Source organism: Kryptolebias marmoratus, linkage group LG18, assembly GCF_001649575.2.
Source record: "Kryptolebias marmoratus isolate JLee-2015 linkage group LG18, ASM164957v2, whole genome shotgun sequence".
NCBI lineage: Eukaryota > Metazoa > Chordata > Actinopteri > Cyprinodontiformes > Rivulidae > Kryptolebias > Kryptolebias marmoratus.
In genome coordinates this window covers 12713508-12730416 of record NC_051447.1, presented here as the reverse complement: position 1 = coordinate 12730416, position 16909 = coordinate 12713508, and the positions used below count along the sequence as shown (strand labels likewise).

The 16909-nt window shown below is 40.3% G+C and overlaps 1 protein-coding gene across 9 annotated transcripts in view; it reads left to right on the top strand.

Moving 5' to 3' along the window:
• wnk1b (WNK lysine deficient protein kinase 1b) overlaps positions 1 to 16909 on the top strand; it is a 75235-nt gene that overhangs the window by 28877 nt on the left and 29449 nt on the right. For all 9 annotated transcript variants that reach the window (XM_037981234.1, XM_017414811.3, XM_037981236.1 and 6 more), the window contains exons 3-7: positions 6093 to 6265; positions 10798 to 11018; positions 11779 to 11936; positions 16240 to 16328; positions 16766 to 16905. In XM_037981234.1, coding sequence (XP_037837162.1) covers positions 6093 to 6265; positions 10798 to 11018; positions 11779 to 11936; positions 16240 to 16328; positions 16766 to 16905 — 781 coding nt within the window. The remainder of the gene's footprint in view (positions 1 to 6092; positions 6266 to 10797; positions 11019 to 11778; positions 11937 to 16239; positions 16329 to 16765; positions 16906 to 16909) is intronic.

The window sequence follows — 16909 nt, the reverse complement described above, 5'->3', positions numbered from 1 at the left end:
CTGCAGCTCAAAGCATGAATGAAAATCTTGTTCACTCAACTGAACTTGGGAAATCCAGCTAGTCAGTGTTTTACTCATTAGCTCCTGGAACTGGGATTATCCCAGGCATAATCAGATTCTTTGTGCGCGGCGTGCTGTTTAGGATCAACACTTCAGACTAAAGGTTTCACTCACCAAATTTAGATTTTTCTTTTATTATGCCTGGATCACAATGGCTGGATCAAGTGGTCTGATCAAGGGTGTCTAAAACTTTTATTCTGGTGGATTCCAAGTGGAGGAAGGCTGAAAAGAAAGGAAGATGAGAGATTATTAGTGAGGAGGAAGAGAAGCATAACCATCTGACTCTCCTGGCAAATGGTGGGTGTGCATTGTGCACCCAGGCACAGACTGGAGACAATAGTGCCCAGTGAGTGACAGACTGGGATGGCACCCATTGTTAGGAGACATGTTGACATCACCTGGTTGAATAATCTGTCCCAGTGAATGGCTTTCTTTGTGTCTTGCTACAAATTAGAAAAAAAAAAAATCAAAAATAAAAGCAAAGTAAATCTTTATCAAATATGCAAAGACTTCATAACACTGTATTTAAAAAAAAAAAAATCCAACATTATCAAAACCATTTGATATGCGACTCACCCAAACTGCGACAGAAACAGCAGATTTTTTGGCCATGGTTGGGTCAGATGCACACACATGCACACTGACACATGGCCCCGGTTACTGCAATATGTAGAGCGGTTATTGATGGGAAACCAAAAACCATCTAAATGGGAGGAATGAAGGAGAGAGGATTGGCGTGGTGTGACAGGGGAAACAAAAAGGGACTTAAGCACACGGAAACACAAGCTAAAAGGGGGCTAAAAACAGGATAAATCAGCATACGGAGAACATTTGAAGAGTGTTTGAGCAAAAAATGTCTCAATCTTGTTGGGGTTTTCTCTACTTTGGCAAACAGTGCTTTCATTTTCTCTCCACTTATGACTTTTACTTGAACTTATTCTTCCTCTCTTTAGTCATTCTTATTCGCACCAGATGCTCTTAGTTTCTCTCTGGCTAACCATAGCAAGCTGTGGTGAAGGTCTTGGTTTATGTGTGCAAGTAAACCAATGTGTGGGTCTTTTTGTGAACATGTTTATTAGGTGTGTAGGTGTGTGTGCTTTAGGAGATTTGTGGTTCTCTGCAGGAAGGCATTTCAAGGCCGTGGGGGGTCTGAGGGGCACTTTTTCCTACACACTAAGTGAACACACTGGGACTTTTTTAAAGTTTTTTTTTTGTGTTTTTGCACAAGACAGACATGCAGCCAGGCAGCACCCCAACACAAGTATATAGAAACAAACCAGCTCATTCACGCTGCCTAGATCTAATTAGGATTTACAGGTTTTTATTTTATTTATATTTTCATTTTATTTTACTGTGGTTACAGACCAGCATTCTTGCATATCTGGGTCAGAGGTTAGTCGGAGGGAAATCAAAATGGCAACACATTTCAAAGAACCTAACCAAAAAGAAGTACACATTTCAGATGTGGGTTCACAATGATCCAATAAAGCCTCCAATCAAACTGTAAGGAATTGCTCTTGCTAACACTTTTACATTACATTCATCATGTGAAGTTTATTGCATTTATTTCAAGGTCAGATTATCCCTTTGAACAGATTTTCTGTGGTTTTACTATCTGGCTTTAAAACAGGTTGTAACTAAATACCATCAGTGTCCTGGTCAAGTGTAAGATCAAGATTCTTGCTAAAGACATTTTTTATTGATAAAGAGTAGAATTACTGTGAATGACTCAACCTTTCCATTGTTTTAAGTCAGCCGTGACAATGGTGCTCAATGGAAGCTTAACACATGCCTATTTAGCATATCTATAAGGATTTGCATCATCAGACCTGTTTGTAAATCACTACCTATATTCTAATTGCTATTAAAAAGATACTGTACACACGGCGCTTGTTTTCACCTAAATTAAACAGTTCGAACTCCCAAATATTCTTATCCAAGCGAGGGAGGACAGTGACAGATAGCGTGTTTCAGTTATACTCGCTGTAATAAGGTCAATGTCAGTACAGCATAAAATGTTGCATTTATTGTTGTTAAGGAACGCTTCCATTTGATTTAGCAGACATACAAAAAGGTTTACATTTTCTACATTTAGAACATTTTCTAAGTCTTATCTTTAGCAAATAAAGAAAATATGCAGCAGAGGCCTGAGAAATTCATCTTCTTCTAGCTAATTGAACTATAGGGTTTGATTTTTCAGCTAATAGCTACAGATTGGAACAAAAATAAGTGGAAAAGCAGTCAATGTTCAACAAACTGTTGCTTGAGATAACATGTTTTGCTTGTTGGAGGTAAAATTTAAAGGCGTAAGGGAAAGTTGAGGTTCAAAACATTTGCTCAGTAATGTTCATTTTTGTCTAATTGAGGGTTTTACTCACTAATGAAAGTGACAGAGAAGCTTCTTCTTATTTTTCTTTTGTGGATTTTTTTTTGTCTCTTGTATAAATGAGATATAATTACTGTTGTTCCATGAGAACCCTGAGAAACAGACACTTCATTGAATGCAGACAATCCGATCTAATTATTTATTCTATTTTCAGACTCCCCAGGAGAGGTCCCAGTTTGATACCCATGAACTCGCAGCCCACTAGCGTCGTAATTATTTCCTCAAGCACATTTCAGTGCTAGTTTGTCATGGGAGAGTTTCTCTCTCTGCTGGCACCCGTTGTACGGCGGTCAGGGTCAGCTGTAGCCTCGTTCCATCTGGTGCGGGGATCGCTGTTCGCTGGTTGTGGAGCAGCAGACCAGAGAGGACCCGAGCAGATGATCACAAAGTGTCCAAACTCAGCGGGACACCCAGACCTGCATGACTCGATCAGCGCGTATCAGCTTTCAGCCCTTCTGCAGGAAACTGCATAATACTGTGACACTGCAGATTGAGTTTCTGCCAGCCTCTCTGGCTGTGTAGTTGTTTGTTAGTGTACATATGTGCCCGAATGTGTGTGTGTGTGAGTTGTCCTTAGTTGGCTTTTATAGAACAGAAACAAGGCTGACAAAATTAGAGCAGTCACTTACGCAGGGATGTATAGGAGGTTTCTTTGAAGCCCTCAGAAAGGCTTGGGGAAGGCAGTGACAATGCAGCGCTGGGATTAGAGAGTGTGAAGCCCTTATGTCGAAAAAGAAGTATGTGTGCGAGTGCCAGATAAGGGACGGCAGATTTGAGTGTGCAGGCATGTCTGTGTGAGGTGAAGGAGGGTGTAAGAGAAATGTGAAAGAGATGCTCATATATGGCGAAGGAGAGGATATTTTTCTCTGACAAAACTCAAATCTCATGATGTTTTGAAGCTCGTATGGCGATAAGAAAGACAAACGCCCTCAACAAGAGAACCTGTGTGTCACGGATCAAATTTAACTCCTTACTCACTGACCTCCTAACATCAGGTTAGTTCTTAAAATGCTTTTGTTTTAGATATACATCCACTGCAATACCTCTTAAAGCCTTTCCTGGCTGTAAGCACATTTATAGACTGAAGGAAACATTAATGTTGGATTAGAAGGCTCTTTTAGACTTACTGTCTGCTGCCTTTAGTCATATCTGTGGATACACACTCATGAACACATTTTATCACTTTACAGGGTCTAAAATTGACCTAAATAAACATCCTGGAGACTTACTGGAACCTAAATTTAGATCTCAGCTAGTCTAGCTTGAAGTTTGATGCAAATACATCAAAAAGCCTATAATATCTCACCATTGACAGATATTATATGAGTAATACACACATAGCGATGAAGAGAGACATAATTAGTGAAGGAGGAAGAATCCTCTAATGCTCAGAGGAGATGATTTAAGTGTTATGGTTGGTCAGGATCTTTCCTAAGTGCTGCTGGGAAATGGAATGTAGGCTTCCAGTCAGTCAGGTGACTTGCGGCTCTAGTCATGTGACCACAGGTCACATGACTGTGACCACAAGTCACATGACTGCAAAAGGAAAGAGCCAGAGAAGAAGAGTATCGGCGTACGACTTGACGAGCACACACACACGGATGATTTGTCAGTCGCTAATGGGCTATCATCAGGAAAGTGGTTGCAGTGGGATGATGGGATGGGGGGGATAAGCTGTTTTAGGCCTTCTCTCTGACACACGTTTCTGAAAGCCTCAGTGTGTGTTTAAAGTGCATTAATGTGTGTGGAGAGTGCGTGCGGGGAAGTCATATGATGTCGATGAGGCCCCGGCTTGTACAGAACGACAATATGAGATCATCTCAGAAGCTCTCCTGATCTGTGAAGCAGCTCACAAGATTCTCTAATTGCTTCAAAACATTTTCAAAGACTCTCGTTGTGACCTAGTGGCGCTGCTCAGTTTACTGGGTGTTTTTATGAAAAGCTGGAAAATGTTAAGGACGTGGTCTGTTCAGTCGTTCTTGTACTGGGTGATTTTCATATCTGTATTCAAAATTGATACAAAGAGGGAATATTTCAATAAAAGACATTATTAGTTGTTCAAGCCTTCCTACAAAATGATAAAACAGGTGAACTGGAGTTATGCCATCCTCATTGGACCTCTTTTAATAATTGGTTGCCATGGAGATAATTGTTGTAGCTTTCCTGAGGGTTGGTATTTAACCTGCAGCATCTGACTTTGCATGACCTAAAAATTGCTGCTGCAATTTAAAGGCAAATGAAGCAACATTTTCTTTTCCTTTTTTTTTTTTTTACCTAATTTAATTCTGTCTTCCCAACGTGTTAAGTTAGACCTTTTATTGTTATACGTAATAAAACTTTTTTTTTAAATCTATGTCTGACATCTGGGTAAATCTTGTTATTGCTGTGGTGTAGTTCATATTTGGAACGAGCAGCTTAAAAATGTATGGTCACAGAGGCTATGGCAGCTAAATTAGGGCATAAATCCCCTTTAGAATCGAGGAGTTGTCAGCTCATTTTATTGCTGCCAAGCACCAGTGATTGGGCTTTTTTCGGGGGCAGTAATGGACCAAATGTGTCATCTGCATTTAGATTTAGAGACTGGAATTAGAAACTGCTCAGACACACTTAAAAAAAGCAAATAAACACAGACATATTGGATACAAGCCTACTAAAAACGCCACATTTTAAACTTCAGCTGAGGTATTGATATTTTAGAAAACACAAAACCATTTAATTTATTTTGTCTCTTAAGATAAAATCTTAAAAGACAAAATAAACCACTGGTGTTCAAGTTTAAAACCACACGTGACCCTAAAAGGCCTTTGAAGGAGCTGACCTGCCCACACAGCCCGATGCATTTCTTTATTGAGGTGTCAATGGCAGAGATGGAATGCCCATTAAAGTGTGTGTGATGGAAGAACTGTCTTTTAATAGCTTGTTTTGGTCCAGCTTCCTTGACACATAAGAGCACAATAAAACTGTTGTGCAGATGTTATAAACAACCAGTTAAGTTACTTGATATTTTAATCATAAGTACCAGAAAATATGATATTGTAAACACTAGGGCTGCACATGTATGAATAAATAAATGCATGTTTGGGATATCACAATCAGGCAAAGAGCTGCTCGGGCTGCAATACATGTTAGGCTATTTTTATAATCCATTTGTCACAAAGAAGGACATAAAGCTTTAGCTTGTTATGTACAGATCCAAAGACGATTGAGCAGAATTCAGCCTCAGACTCGCTCTAATGGATGTTTGAGGCTTTCTGAGTGAAGATGAAAAGACAGCAGTTTTATCCACATTCTTCCTTGTTAAGAGACTGCAGTGTTTTCTGATAAGATCAGATTTCATATTTAAATCCATCTTTCTCTTTTAGTGTTGTGCTTATATGTTCTGCGGATCAAATGACTTCATCCCTTCTCATTTTTTCTGCCAAAATCATTTTGCCATTTCTTGTCTGCTGATTAGCTCTTCTGTTTAACCTTCCAAACGTCTCCCCTCTGTGTTTGATTGCAATTGAATTCACTATAATAGTGTTGTGCGTCTAATGTGGTGGGAACAAAACGAATGTCTTCACTTAAGATTTCGAAATGGGCAGTGCTTTGTGTTTCTTTGTTCTGCCCGCTCTCGACTAATTGTCCCTCTCCGTCCTGTTTGCAGGACCGTAAGCTGTCCAAGTCGGAGCGTCAGCGGTTCAAAGAGGAAGCCGGGATGTTGAAGGGTCTCCAGCATCCTAACATTGTCCGCTTCTATGACTCATGGGAGGGTCTGTGCAAAGGGAAGAAATGTATTGTTCTCGTCACCGAGCTCATGACATCTGGCACGTTAAAAACGTGAGTACATGACATATTGCTTTAGGTTTGTTCAAATGGAAAACAAATGTCAAGAGTGACCATGTTGCCAACTGATCCACACAGGATTAGGATTAGGGATTGTCCTGAAATGCAACTAGAACATAAAAATTCAGTTTATACACGTGGTTTCACACTAGCGTTTTTAACGCCTCATATCCCAGCAGGGTTTTAGTGCTAAATTGAGCCGTTAGCGTAGCAGCTAGTGAGAACGTAACTCGTTACAAGTAGAGTCTGTGTTGGATTTTTTTCTGTAGTGTTACTTGTTCTCTATATAATACTTAGATTACCTTTAAAAAAATATGCTTAAAAACTAGAATGCATCACCATGAAACTTTTTCCAAATTAACGTGTGTTGAATGCTGCTTATTCACAAAACGGATCCCATAAATACGCATGGATTTTTAAAACGCTGCCACCATTGGTGCTTGTCGGTCTCTCACCTCAGTCTCTGCTCATCCTTCCCCCAAAACGGTTGTAAAGAACAGATATTTATCTATGTATCTGTGAACGTCACTGCGACCGCCGAGCTCCTGTTATAATAAATGAAAAAAAAAAAAAAGGCGATGATCGGTGTTCGGCCTCGCCGTGCATCTCGGACCATCGCCAGCCCACCTGGCAGCTGCTGCTTCTGCTGCAGATTCCTCTCATTCCTGACATTGTTTCTCGGTGTTGATGGTAGAGGCAGACAGATGGATGACTAGGCCGACAGTTTTATACAGTTCCAGAAATCAAAGCGACAGGAAAGCAGAAGGAGAGAGAGACGCCTGGAAAATTGTCAGGGAAAAAAAAATAAAAGAAGGAAATAAATGGTGTCATTTAAGATCAGCGAGGAGGTGTGACCAACTTTTGACTCACCTGTAACAGCAGAGGGAGAAATATTTCATTTGCTCAGCACTGTTAAGGACAGCAGCGCCCTCCACTGGAGGACTGAAAGGAATAAATGCAGTGCTGCTTTTATAGCTTTTTGGCTTCACTTTCTACCATTTGCAAACAAGATTGTGTGTGGCTGATGATGGTTTGTATTCCAGAAACATCCAGTTCAGTATCACATAATAACCCCAGCTAACATGTTCCCTTCAGAAGCTACAACCATCTGCTTTGTACATTTTTTACTTTAAAACAGCAGTTGACATTATTCAGATTGCTGCTTATTGATTATTTATGTTTAACCCTGTGTACACAAGAAAGCCAAACTTCACACACACATGCGTGTGTTTGAGAGCACCTCCGGAGCATGTTGGTGTGCTCCTGACCAGGATGAATGCTATGCAGGGGTTCGGCTGTCGTCCAGATGAATACTCAGAAAGGAGAGGTGCCGCTCTGTGCTGAGGCAGTGGAAAAAGGAAGAGTGATGACAGGAGAGGGGTGTAGGGGGTGGACTGATAGGGAGGGAGGAAAATGTTGAAGATGGAAACACTGACCAGAACAGGCTCAGCCTAGAAAAGAGGCCCCTTATCAATGTCTGTGTGAGAGATGGTTGTGCTGCCTGCTCATGTATTTTTTAAATGCATATGTAAAATTAATAAGTGAGGTTTATGTGCTGAAATAAAAAGCAAGCTTGAGGAACTCTGGGGTGAGGGAAGGGAGGGTGGGGGGGACACACTGTGCAGCGTCACTCCAACGCTGCTGCATGCCACAGGGTTTAACTTGTCTGTCAGCACTGTTCTGACGTCAGAATGGGGGAGAAATAAAGCAGAGGAGATGGGCGAAGGACAGCATGAGGGGTTAGGGTGGAATATGACGGTGAAACGAGGTGTGGTGTTATTTAAGAGATGTTAAAGACATGAGAATAATGAAGGAAGTGTGAGAGACAGGGTAACATATTTGACTATGCAGCTGTACATTTGTTTTATTATTTTCACTTTAGTTTCCTCCTGAACATTGATATATTTTTTAACCTACTCTGGTTTGAAAATAGATGAAACCCTTCAGATAATTTGTGATTTTAATGACAGTACCTAAAGGACAGTTCAGTTCAGTTTATTTATATAGCGCCAGTTCACAACAATTCATCTCGGGGCACTGTACAAAAGAAAAAACGAGTCCAAATCATAAATCCTATTCAGATCCAGATAAAATCTAATTGCAGTCGATTCATTCCTATTATCATACAACACATTCACATACAGTGCATTAGGAAATGCCAGTTAGTAAAAGTTATCTAAGGAAGCCAGCAGATTGCATCAAATCTTCACTTTGTCACAGTCGCCCATCCTGAGCAGCATGTTGGCAACAGTAGAAAGGAACGACCCCTTTTTAACAGGAAGAAACTTCCAGCAGAACCAGAACCAGGCTCAGGATGGGCGTCCATCTGCTTCGACCGGCTGGGGTTTTTGAGAGGACAGGAAAGAGACAGGCAGACACAGAAGGATGGGTCCAGGTGTAGTTTCTATAGGAAGAAAAACAAGTTAATTGTTGCAAGAGTAAAGAGCAGAATGAGGAAACGTGGTCAGTTTGTCCTCCAGCAGTCTGAGCCTATAGCAGCTGAGCTAAGATCGCTCAAGAAACTCAAACCAAACCCAGTTACAGGACTGATCAAAAAAGACTGAAGCCTGATCTTAAAGGTGGACAGGGTGTCAGCCTCACTGACAGAACCTGGAAGTTTAATCCCCGTGAGAGGAGCCTGGGAACTGAAGGCTCTGCCTCCCATTTTACTTTTCAAATCTGAGTTTGGAAAAGATGGAAATGGCGTAAGAACTCAGTTTGCAGTCCTGCAGTGTGTTATTATGTTATTGCAGCAATTTTTTTGTGTCAATTTCTTTTAATGCTGTACTGTTTAATAAACCAATTCTTAGGGTCAAGTGAAATTTAAAATTTAAAAAGAAAGAGTCCATTTTAAACGTCATTTGCAACAGTCAAATGAATAAATTCTCTGCATTTCCCTCTTTAAAAAATGGATTAGAAAAAAATTCAGCACTATCAAATGGAAATGGTTACATTTTCCTGCCTGGTGTTTGAATGTAATTAGAGACGCAGTGTCACAGCTGTCATCAGGCAGACAGATCTGTGTTCGCTGCATGATTACAGCAGCTGGTTCCAGTCTGGAGCTGTCGGCGATGGTGGAACCAGACTCCTTGATCTGCTCGTCCTCCGGTCATCTGTCTGGACTCGGAGTAGGACGTCCGCGCAAAACAACATGTTCTGAAAGATCAACACGGGCCTCTGCCTCAGAGCGTTGACGCTGAATTAAATGAACTAAACAAATCAAGTGCGAGATTAGATTTAGGTGTTGGAATCCAACCACTTTGTAAAAGGAAACTCCTGATGTCGTGAATGCGTTGATCAGGAGTTTCTTCTGTGTGATTTTTAGAGCACGGCAGAGGCACACAGCTGATAAGAGAACAATGAGAAAAAGAAAGAGTTTTGAATGAATTTTGCGGCTATTTTAAACTAAAGCCTCGGCAGAGCGTTATCAGCACCAAATGCATCTAAATTACTGAAACAGAATTGGACTGACAGTCTGGAAACACGTCATGCTTTTATTCTTTCCATTCCGACGCTGTGTGCACCAGGTGGACTGAGTTTAAACAGCCACAGGTGTGGATCTTTGTTGGCTCTAAAACGAGCTGGAAACCTCTCTAAAGGGTGTTTCCCTTTTCCCACATAGCCTTCACTGGGATAGGCTGTAGATTTTTATGATTTTGAAGGAAAATAAGCAGGTTGAGACGAATGAAAAACTGCTCTAAAGGACGTTAAGATTCAAAATAGGACTTACGCAGTAAATAATACCTTCTTGCTAAGCTTTGACAGTTTAATGTTGTTTTTTAACTCATCTTATTTAATCGTAACACATTATATACATCAGTGTCACTTCAGTTGTTTCACTAGAAGGTGGAAAAACCGATATTTGCCTGCGATTTACTAGTATGAGCATTCATCAAGTAAATGAATGAAACGGTTAAATACAGACTTGACAAAAATAGTGTAACCTCATCTTTTTGTGTTTAGAATAAAGAAAAGCTTGTGAGTGCTGTTCACGTTTGCCCTTTAATCAAGCTCTTTCAAACTCAAAATCCATTTTATTCCTTCTCGACATGGTGACGATTGTCCACAAGAATAATGAGACGGTCTCTAATTTCGGAGGCGCCACAACTTCTGTTGGTGTTGAGTTTGTGAGCTCAGTCGTGGGACAACTTATGAGGAGCTCTTTAGTCTGGTGGTTACATAAGATTTTATTTTAATTGAAGTGTTACCCCTTTCGTTCTCTTGCTCCATTGTCTTTGTTGTTTTCATCTCCAGGCTTTGATTTGGACTAATTATTTTCCCATGGAGGCTTGTTTTTATTCGGGAGTATTACATGGAGAAACACAAAACTGTTCCGATTGTTCTTCTGAGTACTCTTCAACCTCAGACATCTGGCTCATAATAGGAGAACAGCTTTGTTTTGGTGTTGGTTTCTTTAGCTGATGGACGCAGGACATTTAGAGAGGCCACATGCTGGCTGCTGCTGGTTCGTTTTCCTTTCTCTTGCATCGGCGTGTGACATAATGTGCCCTTTGTTTCTCCCGCAGTTACCTGAAGCGTTTCAAGGTCATGAAAATCAAGGTCCTGCGCTCGTGGTGCCGGCAGATCCTCAAAGGCCTCCACTTCCTGCACACCAGAGCTCCGCCCATCATTCACAGAGACCTGAAATGCGACAACATCTTCATCACGGGGCCCACGGGCTCGGTGAAGATAGGGGACCTGGGGTTGGCCACGCTGAAGAGGGCCTCCTTTGCCAAAAGCGTCATAGGTAGGAGAACGTGTGCCCGACTGAAGATGCACAACGTTTTGCTGTTTGAGCAAGAGCAGGGAAAGTGGAATGGGCAGCATAGCTTACTGGAGTAATAACCACTTTAAATGCAAACATGCACACATGCCGAACATTTACACATTCTCTACAAACCATGCAGAACGGCTGCACATTATTTTTACTGCTGGTTGTTAAAGTGAACCACAGGTATTTGAAAACGATACAACCTCCAGTCGATCTGCTGGTAAACTAGGATTAAGCTGTCTGGAAGTGTAATAGCTGCTCACAGCACACACTTCAACACGCAGTTTAGCGTTTGGCTTCCTGTCAGCTGTGTAGTATTGAAGCTGACCACAAGTATGTTGTTACTGATGCATTTTTACACACTAAGTACATGAGCGCACATGCTAGCGTGCACTCAAGCCAAGAATGATACGGGACAGCTTCTTTGTAGTAATTAGGGAGACCTCAAATGTTTGGAGGCGTGCAAAAAATCTTCCCACCGAAAGGAAATATGATACAAGTCTGACTTTTATGGTAAAGGTAGGAATGTGTTTTTTTTTAGTGATTGTTACAGTACTTGAACCTTGTTAGAAATGTAAACTGTGTTCTGTGACATTCTTTCAAGAAAACTGATGCCATAAAAAAAAAGATGACAAAAATGATTTGTGCCCCTCCTTGTTGTGAAAATGTATCTCATTGTTTTCAAGCTGTCTGATTTTGTGTTTTTGTTAATGGAACATCATACTTTCTTTTTCAGGTACCCCAGAGTTTATGGCTCCAGAGATGTATGAAGAGAAGTACGATGAACTGGTCGATGTTTACGCGTTTGGGATGTGTATGCTGGAGATGGCCACCTCGGAGTATCCCTACTCTGAATGCCAAAACGCTGCTCAGATCTACAGACGAGTTACTAGTGTAAGTCCTTTTTCATCGCAGAGCCTCCCATGGGAGTTCTTCTTACATTCATGAGTCGTAGCTAAGAGTCCTGTTTCTGCTTTTGCCTCTGATCTCCATCCTCTGTCCGTCATTTTCCCTGAAACTTGTTTACTGACTGTATTAATAAGTTTGGAATGAGCTGCAGCACTTCCAGTCATATGATGCTGTTTTCTTTCTTTCTTTTTTTTTTTTTTGCTCTGATTACTCTTTTTCTTATGTTCCCCCCTCTCACTCTCACTCTGTCTTGAAAAAAGACTATTCTGGGAAGACATCTGTTTTTTCTCCACCTGTTGATTCCACTGCTCATGTCAGTTCAGAACAATGTGGTCTCAAAGGAAAAGACCCTTTCGGTAAACTCAGGCACCCCCCCCCCCTTTTTTTTAACTTTTCAACATTTCATTTTTTAAAAACATTTTTCTCAGGCGATAAAATAACATAAAATGGACAGACTTGAAAAGAGGAAGAGCTGCAATCGGACTCCGATCAGCTCTGTGAGCCTCTGAGTGCTGCAGAGGCCATCAGATGGAAACACACACACAGGCAGACGAGAGCTGTCCTTTTTATGCTCCAACAGAATGATTTTAGCTCGGCGGAGGCTAACGGCAATGGTTAATGGGCCAGAAGAGTTCACTGCAGAGCTCCTTCTCTCGGTTTTTACTTGAACTTTTTCTGCTGTTTTTATTACGACGCTCATCGTTTCTCTAGCTCCAATCATTTTATATGTAGTAAAAGTGCATCAGTGCAAAAAAACAACAAAATAAAACAGTAAGCTTCCACAATTTTGCCTATTTTTTGAAAATATAATATACAAGCAGGGTTTATATTTTAGCATCATCTTCTGCCTAAAAAATATTTATTTATTAGGTTTGACATTAGGATCACTTTAGGCACATAAATGAACTTAATCATTACGCTACTTCCAGTTTTAGTTGTTTATTTACAGCCTTGATTCATACATTATGAATATGTTTGATCACTTTACTTTAATGTACTCATATTCATTTTAAAGTTTCATCTAAGTCAAATATTTGATTTATTTCTATAAGTGCCCATCCATCCTACCAGGCTGGCACATTTAAAATGAATAGATCTGGATTACCTCTAAGCGTCCTTTGGACAGAAAGGAAACCATCCTCCATCTTTGTCATCTTTCTGACTCTGAATCTTCCAATTGAATTTAAGATTCAGACTGTATCTTTCAAATCACATTTCTGGCTCTCAGGCCTCCCTCCCTTCTGCCGTCCTTTCCTTCCTCCCTTCCTCTGGTTGTTCTCTCTCATCCAGAGGTCGATCACACCGTATTAGATTATCACTGTGACCCCAGCTCTAAAGTTCACCGTTCTGCATGTGTTTCTGTGATATGTTTTTTTTTTAGTGGAGTGATCTTAGATGCTCGAGGCAACGGGGCATTTTGCGAGACAAACAGCCACCTTCAGTTGTCTGCTCCTGTTCTTGTCACTTTCAGACAAAACCTTGTGATAACCTCAGGGGGCCTTAGTCACCTGCTTCCTTTCATTTCACTGCTGACTTCAAGTGACCAGATTTTCACCCTCCATCTGTCTAACTGTCATGACTTAGTTAGTTAACCCCTTACACATTTCATTTGTAACCTTTTGTAGGATTAACCGTAAATGTACTTTTTTTTTTTAGTCTACTTCTTTGTCACGACCTAAACATGCTCTTTAATTAAATCCTGTTTAGAGGAGTTTGGTTGTATATTCCTCTCCAAGTTTGCCATTTCTGGAATGTGTGCTGACACCGTGCAGCACCTTGATTCTTTTCTTTTTCAGCCATTCGGTTGTAAATGTCCTGCTGTGTTTGGGATCACGGCCCAGTTTTAGCCAAGCTTCAGCTGGTGAACAGTTGGCCTCATATTTGACTAGAACACCGTTAAACAGAGGTGTCCAGGTCCTCCTGTGGCTTCAAAACAAGACCAAATCATCAGTCCTCCACTACCGTGCTCGTTGGTATGTGTTGGGTTTTTTGTCAAACGAGGTGTTGAGTAGACAGTGGGTCAGCTCTAGACTTCCCAGAGCTTCCTAAAGTCACTCATGTGTGATTTTTTTATTTTTATTTTTTATTTTTCTTCTTCTTTTGAAGAGTTTTCTTGAAATATGAATTTCAAGTTTGTGCTAAAACCCAGGGGACTATGTAAAAGGTTTTCTGCATTTCTCTAACCCTGTCAAAGGAAAACATCCCCACAGAATAAAGCTGCCAGCAGCGTGTTTCTCTGTAGGGATGATATTAATGAGCGGATACTCAGTGCCTGGTCTCCTCCACACACTGTTGGGGAGCTTTATCTGACAGTCATACAGGTGCCTTCTGGCTGTTATCCAGCAGGTAAAACAGGTCCTTTAGTGGAGGAGACGACTTCTGTATTATTATTATTACTTTGCAGTGAGTGGAGCATTGCACTAATGCTTGTTTTTTTTTCTCTCTATAAACGAACGCAGGATTGGTTCCCAGTTTGACTTGTCAGCTAGTTCCATTAAACATGTCAGTGGTACTTTTTTAATTTAAATTTTCCATTTACTGCTTTTTTTGGTATCATTCTTCAGCTTTTCCCTTGAGCTGATGCTGTTTACCTGCTTTTTAAATTTCTTTTATTTGGAAACCTAATACAGTCCAGTAAACATGCAGCGATATCTCAAGAATTAGGAAGCACCAGAGGCCAACTGTGTCATTGCAGACACAAGGAAAAAATAAATGAATCTGGAAGAGGACACAATGGGGTACACTTGACAAGGTGTTTATGTTAGTTGTATGTGTTATGGCTTGTTTTCTTCCTATAACTTATGTTGTTGACTCAACTCGCAGACTTTCTCCCTCTTGAACATTCCTTATGTCCAATTAGGCTTATTTAACTAGCATGTTGCTCTCCCTCAGACTTAATGCCATTACATCCCCCATCAGTCCAAACTTTGTTTGGCCGTAGCCTCTCAGTGGAGTGTGTGTGTGCATGCCACAGAGAGATGGGTGGGGGGGGGGATTATATAATGACAAACTGGTGGGGCAGCAAGAGAAAAACATGGCAAGAAAAGAAAATGGAAGAGGAAGAGCAGAAGGAAATGGTCTCCTTGGAGCTTTATAGGTCGAGATTCACTAACAGGCAGTTAATTAATAAGTGTAGACGTCATTTTTTTTCCAAAGGTATTTCTTCTGTCCAGTTCTTTAACTACATTATAGGTAAGTTACTTAAATATTAAACCTGTCAATCACTACTGTGTTCAGTCACTCTGTTCAGCAGCTTCATTTTCTTCCTGCTTCGTTAAATGTTTGAGTTTTCCCAATATTTGACCATTTTTTAAGTCGGTGTGTGGTTTTGCTGTCCAGTTTGTGGGTTTTAAGGCACTTCTACATTGCTGTAGAAGGTTTTATCATGTCGTGTGTTTTATATTTGTACATCAGGTGAGCTTTACGCAGAATATTTGACCAGAATTTTTTAAAAATGAAGCTAACTTTTGCTTTTAACTTCAGCTCTGGTCTGTAGGTAAAAAAAAGGTAGGTTCTCCCCAGCTCCCAACAGTGCAAAATTATTGTCAAAAGTAAATATATTTAAACTAAAACAGAGAATTTAAGCACACGTTATTTAAAAAATACAAGAAATCGAATATGTTATTTCCCCTCAAGTATAATTAAGCAGTCGAAGTTTAAACTACATAGTACCCCATGATGCTTAATGTTTTATCTGTTAATACTTTTAATATTCTCTCTGTGTGTGTGTTCAGATTTTTCAACAGGGGGGCAGTTCAGTGTTTATTATTTTTCAGCCAAGAACATTTGGTACCAAACGTCTGAAAAAGGTTCCTGCTGATTGTTCTCCCCTAATTGCTCCTAAAAGGCTGTGATTCAATATTTGCCCCTTCAGCTGTGTTTATGTGGAATTTAACCTCTGGTCAAACTATTTCTGGACTCTCTCTCTCTGACACCTCAACTTTCCTGACTGTCAAATTCTGACCATAAGCACTAAATTCAGCTTTATTTACTTTGTCATTCCTGCATTAACTTGAGTTTCACTTCATAACACAGAAAAAACAGATACTGAGCCAAAAGGAACTTTATGTACTCAGAAATACAAGTGCTTTGTGGTACATACTTACAGGAAGGATTTTAATGTACTTCATATATATCTTTGTGTAAATGTCACAGGAAATCTTTTCTAGGTTTGATTAAGGAAGAACAAAGCTGTGTTTTCGTTCTTTGTTTTACCTCTGTGTTAATGTGCATGTCTGAAAGCTGCTCTGAGTTCACTGCTTTTTTTTTTCCTCCTTCTCTCCTGCAGGGAGTCAAGCCTGCCAGTTTCGACAAGGTAGCCATTCCTGAGGTGAAGGAAATTATAGAGGGCTGCATCAGAACAAACAAAGACGAGAGGTGAGTCACAACAACAAGAGCTGCGTGGACAAGCTGAGCAACCATTTGGTGCTTTTGTGAAGATTTAGATTTTTTTTTTTTAATAGTCTGTCTATTTCAATTTTGTTTTTCTTTTAGGAGTTAGGAGTTCCTGGTCTTTTAATAAGTCGTCATCTTAGATATTTAGGGTGATTATATATTTTTTAGATGGTTTGGATAACATGATAAACATGTTTTCTTTGCAGGTTATGGAAATACCATGCATGTTTTATTAGTTGGATATCAGATCGCAAAGTTTTATTTGAACAAATTAAAAGTAAAAGTAATGTCAAGAAGTCTTTCCACTTACCTTATCTTCCTCATCCCCAGCCTTTTTATTTCATTTTTCTTAAATCTGTCTCTCTGCAGCTAAACTCTACTGAAAATAGCTGACAGATTTAAATTTATCTTCTGCCCAGATATGCCATAAAGACCCTGCTGAATCACGCGTTCTTTCAAGAGGAGACGGGGGTCAGAGTTGAGCTTGCAGAGGAGGACGATGGGGAAATGATTGCTATTAAACTGTGGCTCAGGATAGAAGACGTCAAGAAGCTCAAAGGCAA